This window comes from Azolla caroliniana, unplaced genomic scaffold (genome assembly GCF_043228905.1).
Source record: "Azolla caroliniana isolate FFs.n. ecotype wild unplaced genomic scaffold, voAzoCaro1.0.p SCAF_3, whole genome shotgun sequence".
NCBI lineage: Eukaryota > Viridiplantae > Streptophyta > Polypodiopsida > Salviniales > Salviniaceae > Azolla > Azolla caroliniana.
Window position 1 is genome coordinate 21,809,529 of NW_028230438.1, and position 20,203 is coordinate 21,829,731.

At 37.4% G+C, this 20,203-nt stretch overlaps 3 protein-coding genes across 6 annotated transcripts; 2 read left to right on the forward strand and 1 right to left on the reverse strand.

Annotated features, from left to right (window-relative positions):
• Window positions 1-1,431: 1,431 nt before the first annotated feature.
• LOC147866566 (pentatricopeptide repeat-containing protein At4g18520, chloroplastic-like) lies at window positions 1,432-3,795 on the forward strand. The gene has a single exon (XM_087317021.1). The coding sequence runs from the start codon at window positions 1,522-1,524 to the stop codon at window positions 3,670-3,672; it is 2,151 nt and encodes a 716-aa protein (XP_087173147.1). The 5' UTR covers window positions 1,432-1,521; the 3' UTR covers window positions 3,673-3,795.
• A 2,065-nt stretch (window positions 3,796-5,860) lies between these two features.
• Window positions 5,861-10,238, forward strand: LOC147866567 (putative protein S-acyltransferase 22). Of its 4 annotated transcripts, XM_087317022.1 has the most exons (9): window positions 5,861-6,104; window positions 7,078-7,191; window positions 7,423-7,761; window positions 7,835-7,903; window positions 7,998-8,069; window positions 8,177-8,305; window positions 8,560-8,640; window positions 8,730-8,915; window positions 9,038-10,238. In XM_087317022.1, exons 1-9 carry the CDS (start codon window positions 6,063-6,065, stop codon window positions 9,611-9,613), a joined length of 1,608 nt encoding a protein of 535 aa, XP_087173148.1. In that variant the 5' UTR covers window positions 5,861-6,062; the 3' UTR covers window positions 9,614-10,238. The 4 variants fall into 4 exon arrangements, with proteins under 4 accessions (XP_087173148.1, XP_087173149.1, XP_087173151.1 ...); XM_087317023.1 differs by lacking the exon at window positions 8,560-8,640 and having other exon boundaries at window positions 8,691-8,915; XM_087317025.1 differs by lacking the exon at window positions 7,423-7,761 and having other exon boundaries at window positions 7,078-7,122.
• A 3,054-nt stretch (window positions 10,239-13,292) lies between these two features.
• Window positions 13,293-17,429, reverse strand: LOC147866568 (uncharacterized). Its single transcript, XM_087317027.1, has 5 exons — window positions 17,087-17,429; window positions 15,528-15,652; window positions 15,326-15,453; window positions 14,013-14,729; window positions 13,293-13,724 (listed from the first exon to the last, which is right to left on the reverse strand). Exons 1-5 carry the CDS (start codon window positions 17,260-17,262, stop codon window positions 13,455-13,457), a joined length of 1,416 nt encoding a protein of 471 aa, XP_087173153.1. The 5' UTR covers window positions 17,263-17,429; the 3' UTR covers window positions 13,293-13,454.
• Window positions 17,430-20,203: the final 2,774 nt, after the last annotated feature.

Genomic DNA, 20,203 nt, shown 5'->3' on the forward strand with positions numbered 1-20,203 from the left:
CGCTCTAATACCATGAAAAAGATTATATGCGGAAGCAATAGAAAATTGAACACAGAAAATACGCAGGTTTAATGGAGAGCTTGAATATACAAAGTACACGGGAGAGACAGAGAGAGAGAACACACAGAAACTCGATTCAAAATAATACTCAATCTATGCATACATTGTGCTCAATGAGCACCTTTTATATAAGCCCTGACAATCGGGCTGACACAAGTACTGATAGTACTTGACTGCTCATAAATGAGCCTCGACACTCACTCCCAAAATTAGTCCTTACGAGGAATATCTCTCTAACGGCCTTTTCGGTTTACGCACCGATACGGCCAGGTTATGCGTACTGATTTACGCACCCAGTCTACGCACTGGGTTACGCATCGTATTACGCACGAATGTTGAGCTTGTCTCTCAACAGATACACATGTTTGCTTTGTTGACTTTGCATTTCTAATGAAACCAACTATATTGTCCTCAACACTTATGTTGACAAATGCTTCAACTTATGATGTATTTCTTTTTCTATCCATGATTAGGTTTTGGTTCTTCTATGTGACTATGTTGCAGATGTTCTTCACTGTGACTATAGTTTGTATATTGAAAGTCCAAGCCCCATATGACAATTCCCAATAACATGTTATTAAATGGATCCATAATGAATTATTGGGCGACATTCTCAAAGGATTCTAATATACTAAAAATAACTGCAATATGTGTGGCTCCAATGTACACAACATTAAGAACACATGTATGAATCAACACCTACATGCCAATATCGTTGGGCAAAGGATGCAAATGTCCATATACCATATTAGTAATGAATTGGGCAAGAGTGGTTGTCAATCAGTGTCAAGCCTCTAGTCTCGCAACCCTAACATTACAAGCTCTTACTCACACTCCCTTGACTCTCAACTTAATATATTAAATAGGTCTTAATCAGACTTCACAATTAAATACACTTACACATCAGATAAGTACACATATAAAGACAACAAACACTTATGGCACACATACAAGAGGTAGAGTAATTAGGTTTTGGCTAATTAACACATAACCTTAATTAAGAGAATAGAGTTAGAACTCTAGTTAAGATTATATAAAAGAAGAACAATGTCATCAAGCACCCGCATATCCTTCGAGGTAGCCACATCAAAGTGCATTACAAAATATCCTCCCAAAGCTTTGGTCTTAAATACGACACCGTCACAGGTGGTTTGACAATAGGATACCATCATTCACCCCAAAAATCTTTACAGGGTGAACATAAACCAACCAAATTTCTCGTATGAAGAATGGTAACTCGACAAGGAATGAACACTTTGATCCTTGCTCTGAAGGGGGGGGGGGGAGATTGCCATGCTTATGAACCATGAGAGATGGTTCTCAAATGTGAGCCATAAGGCATCCATCCATCCATCCATCCATCCATACATACATACATACATACATATGGATGTTCCCATAGATGAGGTCTTGGGCTCAAATCTGATAATGGGCTTAATGATAGGAATAAGATGAGCCCATATGCAGAAGAAGCAGCAACAACTAGGTGTGCCATGGATGAGCAGATTGCAGTGTCTTCTCCGAGAATGCACAAAGAGGAAAGATGTCCACACTGGTACAAGATTACATGGCCTCATGGTCACCCACAGACTAGACACTGTGGATCTCTTTGGAGGTCTGCTCATCCTTTTTTATACTCAGTGTGGGAGGTTGCAAGATGCTCATCACTGCTTTCGCAGGATCATCATCTATGGAGGATCCACCTCTGTTCACACGTGGAACCTCATCATCTCTGCCCATCTCAAGCTAGGCAGTAGTCATATGGTTTTCCACTTGTACACTCAAATGAATGAATTAGAATGCCTCACCCCAAATAGAACTACGTTTGTTTCAACTCTTAGAGCTTGTGTTGACTCTCAATTTCTGGGGGAGGGTATGCTTCTTCATTCTCATATGATTCAAAGTAATGTAGATCATATGGTGGATTCAGAGCTAGCTTCATCTCTCATCTCATTCTACTCGAGGTTTGGATGTGTTGCTGATGCAGAATGTGTGTTTGATGCCGTCCATGCACGAGATCGTGATGTAATCTTATTGGGCTCTATGATCTATGCATATGTTGAACATGGATATGACCATACCAGTATTGAGCTTTTTGAAGGCATTCTAAGAAAAGGTCTTGAGCCGAGCCACTTCATCTTAAAATCTATGATGAAAGCTTGCAAAAGTTGTGTAGCTCATGTCTTGAAGATGCATGATCAAATTGTTAGAAGTGGGTATGAATCAGATGTTGTCATTGGGAGCTCGCTTGTTGATGTGTATGCAAAGTTGGGCGAATTTGATGGTGCATCAAAAGTTTTCAAAGGTCTTTCCAATCAAGATGTTGTATTGTGGGGTGCTCTCATAGGTGGACATACACATCATGGTCATGGACACATTGCTCTTGAGCTCTTCGATGGATTAATGAAACAGACGCACCTAAACCCAGACGTGGCAATCCTTTTAAGTGTAGTACTAGCTTGTACACAAGTCAGGAATGGAAGTAAAGGAAGAATAATTCATGGTTTGATTGTTGAGAATGATCTTGAATTGAATGTAGCTATTGGGAGCAGCCTTATCCGCATGTATGCTACATGTGGTTGTCTACCAGAAGCACATCAAATCTTCGATAGGTTGCAAGATAGAGACATTATCTCATGGGGAGCAATCATGGCAGGTTACATGGAACATGGACAATGCCAAAGAGTGATAAACCTCTACAGTCGGATGCAAGATGAAGATTTCCGGCATGAAGTAGATAGGGTGATTCTCATGAATTTACTGGGAGCATGTAGTGGTATAGGAGATATAAGACTAGGCAGGAAAATACATGATCAGGTGATGCTGTGGAATGATGTGCTTCTATTTGATGATGTCGATGTCGGAAATGCATTTGTGAACATGTATGTGAAATGTGGGAGTCTAAAAGACGCTCATCGCATGTTTGATCACATCCCCACTCGGAATTTGGTTGCATGGGGTGCAATGATTGCAGGATATGTACAAGAGGGTAACGTCTCCGATGCATTCAAACTATTCGATCATATGTTGCATCAACGAATTGAACCCGATGAAGGCTTGTATGCGTGTATTTTCAAGGCATGTACATTGACGGGAGTGGCGAGGAAACTTGGAAGGTTGTTACATGACCGAGTCATTCGAAATGGCTTCGATAACATATCCATTGTGTCGAATGCAATCATATATATGTATGGAAGTTGTGAAAGCCTACAGGAGGCATGCAAAGTTTTAGACAACATGTCAAACAAAGATGTGATATCATGGAGCTCATTGATCACTGGGCTAGCCTTGAATGGAAACAATGTAATAGCCGAGAAGTTACTTGTTGCTATGCGATTGCAAGGTTTGACCCCGGATGATACATTGTATGCAACACTTATGTCTTCATACACACATCGTGGTTTAGTGGAGGAAAGTATCATGTCTTTTAAGAATATGGGAGACATCCAAACCACATACAAACTATATAATTCCCTCGTAGACCTTTTTAGCAGAACAGGACACCTTTTAGAGGCTAAAGACTTGCTCCACACTATGCCATCCTTGCCAGATGGGGTTGTATGCATGTCTTTGCTAACAAATAGCAAGACTTATGGCCACTATTCTCTTTGAAAAACAATGTTCGAATCAAATGTATGTAGGGCCGAATTGTAAAACATGGATACACAATCAACTAACTTCCCTAATGAGTTTTCTTCTTCTTGTTCTTGGGTTAAAAAAATTTGCTCATGATAACTTACTCCAATTGTAGATGTAAGTGACCAGTTCTGGACAGTGTAAGGCCTAGCCGTTAAGTGCAAAAGATCAAATGGAAGGTGAGGCTTACTAGCAAAATTCTAGTTATAACTTATACCTATCAAGCCTAACCTCTTTTCCTAAATTCATTAAATCATTGTTCTTATAACAAGCATGCCATAACATGAAAACTGGCCTTGATAAAATCACACAAGGAACTTTTTATTGTCCCACAAACAAGTGCTCATAAAAGTTAAATATCAGTAAAACGTTCTTTGCAACATGTAGGTCATTGATGAAATCCACATTGGCGTTCATTGTAGAAAATTTACATAATCTTCATGAGAGATCATGCACACTTACCACCTGGGTTCTTTGTTGGGGCAAATCACGAGGATGCAATCGCCATGGTTGATATTGAAATATAAGATCATGAATGTCAGTGTGAAGGAGAGCTACATACATATATGTTTTTTTAGATGACATGAATATAACAAATGCATGTTCATGTGCATCCCACCATTTCATTGTGGTATTAGTGTGTTGGGTTGATGTGGATGCAATCGTTTGTGCAATAATATATGTGACAACATCGTGCCATCCGTACAATAATGTACATGGGTAGCTATAGTAGTCCCTTCACTTTCCATATTTTGGTGACTTATGAGAGAACTCTTGCAAAAGACTTCTTTTATATGGTCAATGCACAATCGTCAATAAGTACTATTTTGTCCTCACCTATGCACCCATGTGATCCATTATATCACGCATATTCCATGCCCATTTCAATGTGATCAATCGTTGGAATATATGCTCACTTTGTGATCTGTGCAACACCATATTGTAGTTATTAATACAACATTGACTACAAAGAAAAACACAACCAAGAAGAAACATCCTTTTCCGTAATAGTTCCAAATGGATCGATGGGGGATTGCAAGCGAACAATTGGGGAAGGAAAAACCCAATGAATGGTGGACCTCTCAATGACATAAGAAAATGGTTCAGAGGATGGGGTGTGGGTGATGTTTTAGAGCTTTCGGGTGATGTTGTGCATTATGTAATGATCGAGTAAAGGTTGGTGGATCATTAAGGATGAAGTGGTAAGATGCTAAGAGGACAAAGCTAGAATACTACATTGCAAATGGCAACCCTGAATGTTGGCCTCAATATAAGGCAAGAATGTCTATTGATCATATCCAACCTTATCTCATTACCAATATGAGTAGTAATGCTTGTAGACCCTTACACTACTTCACACTCATTCTCACAAGTTAGGTATCAAAGTTACATCATGCTATCAAAATGTAACAAATTTGAAGGCCTGTAAAGTATGCAATGAAGGCATGATAGAGGATGAATGTCACTTGCTCTTCACATGCTCGGCATATAGCACAATTCGTTCAAGATATGATGACATATTAAGACGGAGCGATAACTTAAGTGCCATACTTAAGACACCTCCTAGAAGGTTGAGCTCGTATGTGCATGCCGTATTCACGAATAGAGGCTTTGTGCTTCAATGTATGAATACCCCTTTTTAGGAAGGAGACACATATCAAGAACACATGTATAGTCAAAACTGGCCTCTTTATGGAAGATAAAAACAATTCTAAATCAACTTGTTAGTGTATAAAAGTGTCTAGAAAGCACCGTGAGATGTAGGTATGACGGACACGCAGGGTTGGGCGCCAGACAAATGGAGAGTAGAAGCATACATACATACATACATACATACATACATACTTACGTATGTACACATGCATACATATTGATACATACATAAATACATACATACTTACATACGTACACATGCATACATACATACATACATACATACTGATACAAGTTGATTTGTGGAGGTGTTGGACATTCAGACAATATGTATCTATCAATCATGTTCTTATTATTAGACTTTAGTATTACATTGTGGGGAGGAAGGCGTTGGCTTTGTCTTTGGAAAATAGCTAGAATTAAAATTGAGGCCATTTCCTGCGGAACACTTACAAAAGACATTTTGTTTGTTTTTTTGGAAAAAGAAGAAGAAGAAGACATTTTGTTTGTTTGTTTGTTGTTTTTTTTACTGTGGAATCAGACGCTGCAGGAAAGAAGGAGAATAAGAAGAAGCAGCAGAATCGCACGACAAAGAATCGGATGAAGGAAGGAGAAAGAGAGAAGGAAGGAAGGAAGGAAGGAAAGAAAGAAATGTTGCTGTTCTCTAAGTCTTCGGAGGTGATTTTATAGAAGGAAAAGCGTAAAAAAGAAAAATGCGACGCCATGGTTGGCACCTCCCTTACCATCCCTTACAGGTTTCTATACATCTTTCGTTCTCTTCTTTTCTCTTGATAATGTACTAAATTTCGCTAAATCCCTCTCTCTCCTACAGTTCAATATCGAACATTAAGCCATAATTATGTACTGATATTTGCTTAGATTTTGTTGCTGAAATCATTCTTTTCTCTTGATAATTTATTGATTTTTGTTTGGATTTTGTTGTAGAAATCGTCATGATCTCTTGTATAATGTACTGAAATTTGCTATAGAATTCATTATTATCTCTTAAAATTTGATGTAGAATTCATTATTTTCTCGTTGTAATTTACTGATTTTAGGAGTAATGGATTTTTTTGTGATGCTTTTGGATATAAAATCGCACTTTTCTCTTGATAATGTACTGATTTAAGTAGTAAAACATTTTTGCAAATTTGTTTGAACATAGAATTCATTCTTTTCTCTTGATAATCTAGCAATTTAACAATTAGAAAAAAAGGTTTTGGATGCAGAAATCATTTTTGTTCAGTTACCAACATCTCTTCTTCACAGTTCTGAAACCAGAAAAGAAAAAAGAAAACGTCTCATGAAAATATCATCTATGAAATTTCCAGCTGTTGATTTTACTATTTGTTTTGGCAGCAAAATCAGAATGTGCAATTTGTTTTCGTTGGTTCTGACAGAAGTTTTGTAATTTCCTTAACAGCAAAAGAAGGAGAAAAAAAATGCTTTTCATAATTGTAAATTAAAGTCTTGTTTTTACTCATGCAGAAAGAAGTCCTATAGAAAAGTGTTATGATTTTAACAATGGTTTAAATTGTTGCACATTTTTGCTTTCTTTTACTTTGCTGTTGTTATAGTGTACTTTGAACTGAAACATTCTAAAAAATTCTGGCTCCCAGAAAAACTTCTCTCTTAACAAACAAGATATATTCATATTTAACAACAGTTTACAACTTGCTTCAAAAGTCTCATACAGATCTATTTAACTATGGTTTCCATGATTTGCAGATTGTTGCTGTGTCAATATTCCTGGTTTTGGCATTTACTTTCTATGTATTTTTCATCCCTTTTGTTGGATCAAAGGTTTTGGAGATAGCTTTGTTTGTCTTGTATTCTCCAATGGTATGTGAGATTAGTTCATGCATAGTTGTTTGTTTTGAAGAATGGAAAATCCTCGGTGTCTTTTGAACCAATAATGAGCCAGGGATATGTTTATGGAGTTCTGTAAACATTTTCACATATTTCTGAGAATAAGATTCTAGCTACCTAAACTTTTTTAGTCTGTGTGTTGCCAAATGCATGCCAAATGCACGTGTTTAGCTCATAATACAACCATTGGCCCCTTTGTGTCAGGTCGCTCTCGTCTTTGGACTCTATGTTTGGTGTGTGGCTGTAAATCCAGCAGATGACGGAGTGCTGAGAAGCAGTAAAACCCATAATACATCACATTCATACTCTAAAATGGATGAAAAGGTTCATTTTCATCACTGTCTTCAGTTTGATAAGTGCTTGAAAAAGCCTGATACTGAATTAGACAAGAAAGGAGGCACTATTTCTCATAAGTCAACAGAAACAAATCAAGGGATTTCCCCGTGGAATCGTATGCTATCATCTTTATTATGTAGCAAATCAAAACCAAATATTCCTCTTAGTGAAGAGACCATGCTTTATTGCAGTTTGTGCGATGTTGAGGTAGGTATCGGGTTCTCCTCCATTATGAATAATGTCTTTGTAATCTGAAAGTTATTTCTGCATTTATGGCAAGATCTCCAAGGATACTAAACATTGCCGAATCTGTGGCAAGTGTATTGATGGTTTTGATCACCACTACCGTGTGAGTCTATTCTTTCTTTGAAAATGGTTTTCTCTTTAGAATTTTCGTTGTACAGATAAGACACAAACAAAATTTCCTGTGTTAAATCATGCAGTGGCTGAATAATTGCATTGGTAGAAAAAATTACAAGGATTTTGTGGGTTTGTTGGTGTCAACGATAGCAATGGTACTTCACAGTCTGTCTGTTAATTGTTTGAGTAATTCAATCTTTAAATATTGAAATTGGTTGATAAAGTGTTTTAGAACATCTTTTTCATTGCCATTTGTTTGCAGCTCATTTTGCAGTGGTCAGTTGGATTATGGTTGGTGGTACATTACTTTCTAAGAATATCTCGTTTCCAAAATCTCATCGTGTTAAAACTCGGGAGCCGTTTTCCATCTCTAGTTTACCTAATAATAGTGGTAAGTACTTATGAGTTCAGTTCTTTGTATGACAGTTCAGTTTAGAATATTGAGTTCTTAAATATCTAGATTCTTTAGCACCCTATGTTTAGCTATATTTATTTTGGTTTAATGGTTCTCAAGGATGGGCAAACATTGTAAGATATGATCTCGTGTTTGGTCTTGTAAGCCATTTTAGCCTCCAATAAGACATTATTATTATAGTGTTCTTTCGTTCTATCTTCATATGTTTGATTGATTAGTTTTTATTTTAGGCATTTTGTACATTGCTTTCTATGGCAGCTACATATCCATTCAGTCAACTCTTCTTGTTCCATATCATACTTATTAAGAAGGTGATTCAGCAAGGTTGCCATGCAAATATTTAGCTGTTTATTCTTGACAGCATGAAAATTTAAAAGGTTTGTCAATTATGCTATGTCAGGGGATGAGTACATACGATTACATTGTCGCAATACGGGAGGAAGATCAGAAAGGTATAGGTGGCAGTGCCCATAGTCCTACTTCCCCTCTTGGTGCTGTTGGAACAGGTACCTGTGGCGAAATCTCATTTCTTGGCATACAAGGACAAGCATGGTGTACTACCCCGAGATTCCTCATTGATAGTGAGGTGAGAGAGAGAGTACTGTTTGGTTGATGTGGCTTGGTAGGTAGGGTTATTCAGTGCAGCTAGAAGTTCATGTGTTCATCACCTACAGAAAGAAAAGTTTTCTTAAAGAATGTGTTTCACAGGAAGATGCAGCAACTCAGAGTTATCTTTCAGTGAAGGATTTAAACTCAGGCATTCATTTGGCAGCTCACCAAGATAGAAAAAAGCCAATCAAGTTAAACCCATGGAATCTGGCATCTTTAAATGCAGAGGAGGTTTTGCGCCTTGCTGCAATCGCCAAGAAGAATTCATCTATATTGCGGCCAGGCGGTCCTTCGAATGTCAGGGTGGTTTTGGAAGATGTGAACATTAGCATGTGTAGCCCGCCATTTTCAAATGTCAGTATTAACAGCATAATAGAGGCCAATATTGATTTATCACATCAGTCATTTGTTCCAATGAGTAATTGTGAACACAGGAAAGTTCCTGTTACGTCTGTGTACGGTAGTGGAAGTAGTGATGTGGTAAGGGGCCTTAATCCACTGCAGATGGTGGCCATGAATGCATTTAAAACAAGCAGGGAGTTATCTACTGGTGGAGTCACTATTTCATCATCTCAAATTTCTCATGAAGATTCAGATTCTTGGTCCAATACTGTAGATGTGGTTGAAGTATCTCAAGCTTCAGGTACCCCATCAAAGACTTTAGAAAGGGAGTAGTGGGAATTAGTGAGATGATGAAAGTGAATGACCACATGCTTCAGTTATGCTATTTAACAATTCACAAGTAGTGGAGGCTCGGATGACTATGAAGGTGTTGTATTAGAGAGGTTTAGGGTTTATGAAGAAGGGTGATTGTAGGTTCTTATGTATGTGATTCTTACTGATGTTAAGATATGGTTGCCAAACACAGCTTAAATCTACTCAGAGGTCCCATGTAGATATGATTGTATAGCGTGTCATTCCGGAATGTGATGGACGACTATTCTTCATGTAAATTGTAAATCTTTTTTCAGTTTGTTGATAACAGTTATTCTCAAGATCAGAAGATGGTGGGCATACTTTATCTATTAGAATAATTTGCTTCAGATACCCAACTAAATCGGTTGAGAGTTGAGAAAAACCAAAATCTGTTTATGTTACCTCTAATAAAAGAGCAAACTAGAACAACTTCCAAAGAAGCCAATTATAAAGCCTGTAACAAGTAAAGTCCAAAATCGATAGCAATCCAATGGATGGGTCTATGAAGAATGTATTCAGTTTTGCCTGTGTGGTCTTCTAGAATAATGTGTCGTCAAAATTTAATTTTAATGAATGAAATAAAAACATGTTAATTAGTTCTTTAGTCTAAATATTAAAAACTCAAGTAAAGATTCCATAATTTTAGTTATAACTTTTAAAGAATGAGAGACAAACAGAAAGAAAGATATGTCTATTAGAGGCCAAAATTTCATGCTCTTCCTTCATTATTAACTATAGCACGATGGTAAAAAAAGCCAACCAAAAAAACATAATCCTTGTTTTGCCTCAAGCCATCTTGAAATATATGAAATCAAATAGCAATATTCTTCAACTAATAAACACCATCATCTTAGTTGGTGGTTGACTTTTTTCTCTTTATTAATACATTTTATTACCTATGGGAAACCTCAAGATAAAGTGGCAAACCAATGATTGATACACGATAAGAGTGCTAAGATGTTTTGGAATATCATGAGAAGTATAACATAGAAAGACAATTGTAGTGATTTCTTGAAGGTAGAGATTGAAGAATGGTAGGGTTATCATAATGAACATGGTTATAGAGAGATCATAGTCTCTGTAGAGCTCAAAATGTGAGTTATTTGAGAAAAGTTGCATGAAAGTAACTAAAATTTGAGAAACATTTGTTAAACTATAACCAACAATCTCAATTGTAAGCAATGTTGTAGTTATGCAAGATAATGTGTGAATAGATAGGTCCACAATGAACATAACACATTGTCAGTAGTGGCATTGTTGCAAGTGACATTTTTTCAGCTTGATGACATCTCCAATGTTATATGAGACATCATTAATGAGGTGGTGGTAACACACATATAAAGTTAAGAAAGCACCTATTAAGCACAATGGTTTAGGGTTTAGGCTTTTGTCTTTTCATCGACAACTTGTAAATTTGAAGTAAGTATGTGTATATATGTATGTATAGACAGAGAAAGAAAGAAAGATATATTAACATCTTCTAAGACCAAAGTTGGCCCATGAGACAATTGGTTACAACAAAATGGAGCGAGGTTTAAATCATATTTCCCAACTTTTATGAGTATTGCTACTAGTTTTTCTTCTTTTCAAATGGAATGTCCATCTCTTATTGTTTAAAATATGCCACCTTTAAATTTGCCTATCCTAATTCTTCGTTCTCTTTGGCAATTTTAGCATTTTCAATATAACTTAGAAAACGATAATTTCTACTAAAAAATCTTCAAGGACGTGATTGGATTATTGCCTTGACTTCATATAGTTCTTTTTATCACACCTTACATGCCTTGTATCAATCTCATCTCAAAAGTTGAATGAAGTTGATAATATTTTTGTATCAATCTCATCTCAAAAGTTGTTCCTGAATTCTGAGCATTTACATTAGTTAACATAACGTTTATGTGTGAGAGAACCTTAGAAAAAATCAAAGATTTTTATTTCCCACTGAAGGGATGTTTGTCTTTGAGAATTGGGTTGTTTTCTATTGTTTATTGCTTTTGTTTAAATTATGTTTTCTAATAGTTGGGCTTGTGTTGGATGTCAACGCACATATTCTTGAGTGACATTAATTCCATGTTCTCATGAACTTATGAATGACATAAACGGGCAAGGAGACGTGTAACATTGCAAATGGTTCATGTATGAGAATCTATGTACGGTGTAGAGAATATAGTAATCCTTACTTTTTGGTCATGTGAACACTTGTATAAGATTTATAAAGTTGACCTCAAGTAGTTTGATGTAATGTGCGGAAGGATGAATAAATTTATCTGGCCCAACCTTCACTTTCCTCTTATATTCAATATAGATACAAGTTACAACTATTGAAGGAGGGGGGTGCAAGAAATTTGTGTGTTTGTTTGTCCCTCTTTTCTTTGGAAAAGTGGTTGTATACATCAAAGCACACAAAAACAAATGGACTATAGGGGGAGTGAGTAGAGGAAGGTTTGATAGTGGACCCATCTAGTAACATATATAGATGGACCATATCATCATTATATCATGAAGATCGTTGCTCACCGTTCCACCCAAAGACACCCAAGTCACAAATGCACTTGTTGAACTTCATCGTCTCACTTCACCACACCAACTAACCTTTGATGCCACATCCCCCAACTATTACCCTACATAAACATATTGGCTACATACTCCATGCTTGCAAACCGTCTTCACATTTATTCCACCACATGCATTAAGATCATTATGGTGTATTTTTAGAAAACTTGAGCATGAATGCGCCCATATTTGTAGTCATGATTCGTAACATTTTCATAGTAGGCGTGGAGAAGATTACTTGCAACATATATTCAACTAGAAACCTTCCACCTTGCATTTAAAGATGTCTGGTTACAATGGTATGTGTGAGTGCTAGACGTATGTAATAAAGAAAAGAAAGTTAATGGGAAAGATGGAAAAATGTGAAGTAGCTATATACATGTAAGCAACAATGACCCAATTATACCAGCAAATACGAATTCCCTTCATCACCTACTTTGTCGTATACAATTGAACATCTAGAAGAGTTTATCCACAAAACCATAAGTGAACATGATGAAAAATCAGACATTGAACAACCATAAAAAACAATGCTTTTGTCACCTACTCAACCACATAACCAAACTCATCCAAGATCCGAAAAGTAAAGTCGGAAATCATGCGTAAGTTTCCATTTCAGTTTTTGTAAAATTACACTTCGGATATGGCTAGGAAAGTGCTTTGTAAAGTTTCTTCCTCCTGGCCCCATGTGGATGTTAGTACGATATCAACGTCTCTTAATACAGCAATGTGTTTCAATGATTAGCCTTGTATCAAATTTAAACTTGGATTTCTCACATTCTCTCTCAACTACATGTATTGTCAATTGCAAAGATCATTAGTAGAATTCTTGAACATCGGGAATAGCTTAATATACCCTACAAACAATGCATGAGAATGCCACTTTGACCTTTGAAGGAAAAATCTCTCTCTCTCTCTCTCTCTCTCTCTCTCTCTCTCTCTCTCTCTCTCTCTCTCTCTCTCTCTCTCTCTCTCTCTCTCTCTCTATCTATCTATCTATCTATCTCTCTCACTCACACACACACACACACACACAAAAGAAAAAAAAGAAAAAAAAGAAAAAAGAAAAAGAAAAAGAAAAAAAGACAGTTTATGTGCTCGGATATACTTAACATAAATGATTCCAAAAAATGAACATGGGATCTACAAAGTAATGACATAATTAGAGGCTGTGTGAGGAAAAACGAAGGCCAATATATCCTTCGAGTTTGTATACAAGCAAGCACCCTTTATTTTTCCACTTGGTGCTTCCAATGGTTCGGATAACCTAGGCAGCAGGTGGCCTCAATGTCGGATCGTGTGGGCTTTCTGACTCCATTTGTGAGCGACCATCCACCACCAAGTCCTTTCTATGACCTTGAGCAGTAGTCACACAAGTTGTATCTACATCCACTTTATTCTTCACAGAATATGTGGATGAATTGATCGAAGGGGAACTGATAGAAGATGAACTGACACTCTTCACATCATTTAATTCTGCACCACCACCCTCATTCCATTCATGCTCTCGTGGCCCAGCAGCTGTTGTGTCCTGGGACTGGAAAGAATGCAGTTCCATTAGAGGATCCTGGTAAGTGTATCACCATAGCCTATCTATAAGCAAATGACTAGTTTTCAAGAAGTTTGATAAGTTTCAGCTAATTTTATGACCAATGTTTTTGAGAGATTTTCCCAATAAAATAAAAGTATTCTTCATCACAATAAGCTAAATATGAAAGATTAACCTATTTTCTCTACTCTTGGGGTTCCATAAGCTACAAGTCTGTACCCTGAAATGTTGTAATATCATAGCCAATAGCAAAATAATAGAGAATGCAATACATACCCCGGTAATATGGAAATCTGAAACTCGCACAGGCAAGGCCATAACGACTGCATTGTCTTGCCCTTGTTCGAGTGATGTATGTTGAGAGCGGACACTTTGTGGAAGATCCTTATTGTTGGAGTGTTTGGACTTTGACCTTGAATCTTGATTTGAATGTGCCACAGCCGGAATGGCAGCAGCTGCGCCGAGAGCAGAAGCTGCTGTTTGGGAAGCAAGATTAGCCGGAATCTGGACAACATAACCCCCTGGTAGAGGTGGCTGGACAGATGTTGGATATTGTGCATAGGGTCGCTCTATATGCGAATGTGACGATGTTAGAGCCTGTGGTGGAAAGGTTGGGAAAGGCATGTATGTATTGCCACCTTCACCATGCCGATTTCCAAACATTGCAGCATAAGGGTGCATAGGAAATGCTCCAATAGGTGGTGCCACAGGAATGTATGTGGATGCAGGATTAACAGAACCAGGAGGCCCTCCTCCATACTGATGTGAATCATTCTCGCCCACAGATACTGGTTGTGGAATTGGCATTGGATATGAGTATGGTGGTTGTGCTGGCGGCGGTGGTGCAGCCCCACCCATCACCAGAGATGGATCCATTGCCATCCAAGGTGATGATGATGATCGAAGACGTTGTTGCAGTTGGTTCTGCAACCTCTCTGTCTCATTCTTCAAAGTTGTCCTCTCCTCTCGGAGTTCATTCTTCTCTTGTGTGAGCTGTAAATTACAAGACAAGCCAAGCCAAGCATTACTAAATGTTGCACTGTCTGAGTAAGTGTGTCTTTGGTGTGAATGTACAGGTACAGGTACATGTATAGTACAGGTATATGTATGTGTACAAGTTCACTCTTCTCTTGTGTGAGCTGTAAATTACAAGACAACCCAAGCATTCACTAAATGTTGCACTGTCTGAGTAAGTGTGTCTTTGGTGTGAATGTACAGGTACAGGTAGAGGTATAGCACAGGTATATGTATGTGTACAAGTTCACTCTTCTCTTGTGTGAGCTGTAAATTACAAGACAACCCAAGCATTCACTAAATGTTGCACTGTCTGAGTAAGTGTGTCTTTGGTGTGTATGTATAGGTACAGGTATAGATATAGTACAGGTATATGTAAATATACATATACATATACATATACGTGTATATGTATATGCATATGTATATATGTAGATGTATGTATATGTATACGTATATGTATATGCATATAAACGAACATTGAGTTTCTACACCAGCAATATAATGTGTTACAAAAAAGATATAAGGATAAATGTATGTGCATGCATGTCTATAAAAACAAAGATGCTGCATACATCAGTAGATTCATCCAGTAGAGAAGAATGCTCTGTCTTCAACCTCTTCACCTCATCCCGAAGCTCCTTGACAACCTGAATACTTTCTCCTAGGATCGTTGCTTTATCATTTTTGGGTCTATCTGGATCTGAAGAGCATAGGGTAAGGACTTGGAGCATGTTCCATTATAGAGAAAACAGTACAGGAACCCTCAACTCTTACCTAATGCCTTTGCAAGTTCTGAAAATTGTTCATTCAACTTATCCCTTCTCAGCTTCTCACGATCAGCTTTGTGCATCCGCCTAGCAGACATTCGATCGTCGGCACCTTGACTTCCAGCATTATGACTGTCCACATGGCAAATTCCACAATTTTAAGACACTAAAAATTTTGTTTACACCAACACTAACAATATGCAAATTGACAAACGTAATAAATAAAAGATAATAAAAGAATTGACAAACATGATGGTGTAGGAAATCCAAATCTAAGCATATACATAGACATAGACATATAAGAAAAGAACCAAATAACCTGATGAGGTTCCAATCGACCACATCTAAGAGGCAAAAAATATGGTTCAATCCATAGAACCACAATATAAACATGAAAAGGTATATTGAATATCAAGTTATGTCATATAAGAGCTTCTGCTTCCTCAACATTCATGTGATACAAGCACCATGAATCAATGTCATAATCATTTGTCTCTGTGATAGTTTTGCAGGCTTCCTATCATCAAAAACAATTTGAATTAAGCTAGTTTTCCTCCTCGTTTTCATGCACATCGTGAGATGCTACCTCAGATTTTTTCTTCATTATTTTTTTAGATGATTTCACTTCAACATAGTACGTAGTAATAAGTCTAAGGACTAAGCCTTAGATTCTTTCACCTTAGTTATGTTGGGAGATACTTGCATATACAAAATGACACTTCTTTGCATCTGATCATTCTAAGATTCCAATTCCAAGGATGTCGGTCATTGCACATACATCCATGCAATTTTCTTTACTTGGGACCAGTAGTCTTTCATCCACGTTTTAAAAACAACATGGTTCAAAATGTATCTATGAACCCAAAGTCATGACCATTTTTGGCAAGCTCTTTGCTTCAATACATGAAAATCTGCTGCACAGAGCCCTCTGTCTCACCACAATTGCAAATTTGATAGTTTGTGATCAACCCAGTGATTGTTTTGAAAATGTAAGACAAATAAACTCTAATTCATAACAAAACAAAAAAAACAAATGCTAACTTGATCATTTATGCTCAACAAATAATTCACTTGCAGTTGTAAGATTAAAGAAACCTCAATCTATCCTCAACAAAATGATTCTTGAAAGATGTAACACTGATCCATGGCACCACAAAAATCAGCATGGGATGAAAAGGGTCTCTCTGTGTGTGCTTAAACTACATGACACCATATATCCCTTCCTGGTTTCAACTCTTACTTCCACACATCTTTGCTACACCATATATCACTTCACCTAAACTACATGACACATCGGTTAATCGAATTAACATCCTCACAGTCTCCAAAAGGTTGACACAGCCATCTCAACTGTGGCATCAAAATCCATCTCATGGTTACACAATTGCATTAAAAGCCATAAAATTCAGAGAACCAAATTTCAATCATTTCCATGAGCTTTGAACTGTCCCATGGATAGTATTCCAATTTCTGATGGCAGTTAATCAAATACCTACAATCTCTCTCTCTCTCTCTCTCACTCATATGCATATGCGATAATCAATGGAAGCTTTATTTTCCCATTACCCAAGAGTCGCAGCAGCAGTGGCGGCAGAGGAGGACAGATCCACTGTGCTGCTGTTGAGTTGTTGCTGAGGATGATGTTGATGATGGTGCTGTTGTGAATGTTGCTGTTGCTGTTGCTGTTGAAGAACGTCAGGGAAGTCTGTCAGGAAGGAGTGATGCCATGGGCCATGGGCCATGGCAACAACACCATCAGCAAACCTCAACCCTGTCTCTTTTCAGACTGAAAGGGAACAAGAAAAGAAGGAAAGGTTAGAATTCCCTTCTTTCTTGCTCTTTTTCTTCGTCTGCAATTCCTTACTCTGTACTACACACACAGACTACTTCCTGCTCCTCCTTTTGCTTTCCTTGCTTTTCCCCCGGCCCTGCTCTGTTCTGCTCTTTTTTCCCTTTCCTTTTTCTCTATCCTTTTCTCTTCTTTCTTCTTCTTCTTCTTCTTCTTCTTCTTCTTCTTTCTTCACCCAATCCAAAAGAGCAGCAAGAAGGTGTCTTATGGCCAAGTAAAAAAGTGACACAACTCGGACGATTGTTAGTCGCCAATCAATTAGCTAGATGATGATTCTTTGCCCCGCCTGCTACATATCTCTCGTCATCGATTGATCGGCTATATGTGATGATTCTATCTCTCGTCGTCAATCAATTGGCTAGATTACGCTTCGCTAGATATCACTCATCGCCAATTGATCAGCTCGATGATGATTCGTTGCCTCACTTTACTATATCTCTCTCGTCATCGTTCGATTGGCTAGATGACGATTCGTTGCCCCGCCTGCTAGATATCCCTCATCATCAATCGCTCGACTAGATGATGATTTTGCCCCACCTGCTAGATATCTCTTGTCGTCGATCCTTACCCCGCCCGCCTCTTAGATATCTGTTGTCGTTAATCGATTGGCTAGATGAGGATTCGTTACCCCGCATGTTGAATATCTCTCGTGTTGAATCGATCGGCTTAGATGATGATTCATTACCCCGCATGTTGAATATCTCTCATCGTCAATAGATTGGCTTATTGATTGAATTGTTGCCCTGCCCCACGTGCTGGATATCTCTCGTCATCAATAGATTTGACTTATTGATGATTTGTTGCCCTCACGTTGGTTATTGTGGTACACTGCTGTTGTTGTATCCTCGAATTGATTTCTAAGGGTTGGGAATGAAATTATGGATTTGTGTTTATTTACACTCACTCGGGTTTCTTATTTGAAATTAGTTGGGATTGAACACTTTATGCATGGTAGAGATTTGGTAGAGAAAGTAAAAATGAAATTTGACATTAAACCATGTTATTGGCGCAATTTTGAAACCTTGTGTAACTAAATGAGGTAAACCAAACGAAATGTTAGCAAGTAACACACGCCTTATCCTTTTTCATTCCCTAACAACACATCCATGGAGAGATGACACAATGCATTCTATTCTCCATATCACTTGTTACATATATGGATTCAGTTAATTTCCTTGGGAGAAACATTAGCTCAATGGCATGGTATCTTTAGGCCACAACTTAAAGTAAACATCAAAACTTATTAAAACTCAAAGAAAGGTAAACGATGAAGTAGAACCATGCTTTTTCACTTTACAAAATCAAAGGATGCACAAAATATTAATTGATTTTATTGCCATATAACTTAGATCATATAATCTCTTTGTTTTGACAATCCTAGTTTGAAAAGTTATTGTAAAACCTTTAGTTCAAGATAAAACATAGTAATTGAAAACTTTTCATTTATTTATTAGTGCCTTTGGCTTGAGGCAATTTTTAGTCTCTTGAGAAGAACAAGATAGTTGTGATTTCTCTATTAGAAAACATTTTTTCTTGAAAATATATCCTCCATTGGTATTAGATTTACAGTGGCCAAAGGCCTTATACAAAATAGTCCAATATTACATATGACTGCAATCAATCTTCGTAGGTAAAGATAAGTAAGAAACACACGTAGCCAATCTTTAGAGACAAAGAAAATACAATGAAACCATATCCGTCTCCAAATGAACAAGGTGAATAGTCCAACCTCTAGAAAAAAACCCGGCAAAGTAGCCAACTTCTCAAAAGCACGCCTCCGCCTTTCACAAAAACATTCCTACAAAATCAACCAGCTTTAGAAATATTGGAATGTGATGAAATCTTGGAAGTCATTGGCTGGAGTCGAGCAATGTATTCCAATGTGTTGTTGTGTAATAAAGTGTAATTTTTTGGACATAGGGGTAGTTTGGTAAATTTGGAACTTCCAGGGGCATTATGGTAAATAGACGAACTTCTAGGGGTATCTTGGTACTTTTCCCAAAATTGTAAAAGGGTGATGATAGAATTAAAATCTTTGAGCTTCAAAGCATGTACTCTCCCCGACCCTCAAGAATATGCTTCCAACTCCACACCAACACTCATAAACCAAAAAAGAAAACGCTTATACTCTCCTCCTCCCCTCATGAAAGTATGCTTCAGCCCCCGGCAACCTCATCACTCATCCTTATTAAAGAGAGAGAATATGCTTCCTTTTCCCCATCCAACATGTCGCAAATTACCTCCAAAGTTCACATCAACCATCTCACTGTAGACCAACAAAGTCTTGTACATACCAATAACATAATGACACTACTCTCTTGATCCCCTCATGAATTTTTGCTTCATCCCCCGACACCATCGTCACTCATCCTTGTCATTAGAAAACATTTTTGTAAACACAATTGATCTTTTCTCATCTTGCTTTTCTTAAGATATAACCAATTGCTTCATAAAGCTTGGATTGAACCATTTATTGTAAAGCCTAAAATCAAGATTTAACAATCGTTTCATCTTTTGCATTGAAACAATCAACGTTTGCTCAACATTGTTATGCTTTTTGGCACCCCTTCTCTTTAAGAGGGAATGGATCCTCATTTGAAATGATGTTATTATACAACTTATATCTCATTTGCAAAAGGTTAGTCAACATAACTAGGGGACTCTCTGAAAAGGGATTGGATCCTACCAATAATTGCCTAAGCATTGGAATGTTTCGATGTGGACATATGAACCATAATGAATTATTATGCGTCTTGCAATTTAATAAAATGGTTCTACAAGATCAATTTGTTTCTTTTGTGCAAACTTTCTTTCTATATATACCCACGTACCTT

Excerpts from the sequence above, each read along its gene's own strand:
- LOC147866567 (XM_087317022.1), top strand. The coding sequence starts at position 6,063 with ATGCGACGCCATGGTTGGCACCTCCCTTACCATCCCTTACAG. Across the intron at positions 7,762-7,834 it reads GCAGTTTGTGCGATGTTGAG|ATCTCCAAGGATACTAAACA; the intron begins GTAGGTATCGGG and ends ATTTATGGCAAG. Across the intron at positions 8,070-8,176 it reads TGGTGTCAACGATAGCAATG|CTCATTTTGCAGTGGTCAGT; the intron begins GTACTTCACAGT and ends ATTTGTTTGCAG.
- LOC147866566 (XM_087317021.1), top strand. The coding sequence starts at position 1,522 with ATGCAGAAGAAGCAGCAACAACTAGGTGTGCCATGGATGAGCAGATTG.
- LOC147866568 (XM_087317027.1), bottom strand. The coding sequence starts at position 17,262 with ATGGCCCATGGCCCATGGCATCACTCCTTCCTGACAGACTTCCCTGAC. Across the intron at positions 14,730-15,325 it reads TACTGGATGAATCTACTGAT|CTCACACAAGAGAAGAATGA; the intron begins GTATGCAGCATC and ends TGTAATTTACAG. Across the intron at positions 13,725-14,012 it reads CAGATTTCCATATTACCGGG|TCCCAGGACACAACAGCTGC; the intron begins GTATGTATTGCA and ends CATTCTTTCCAG.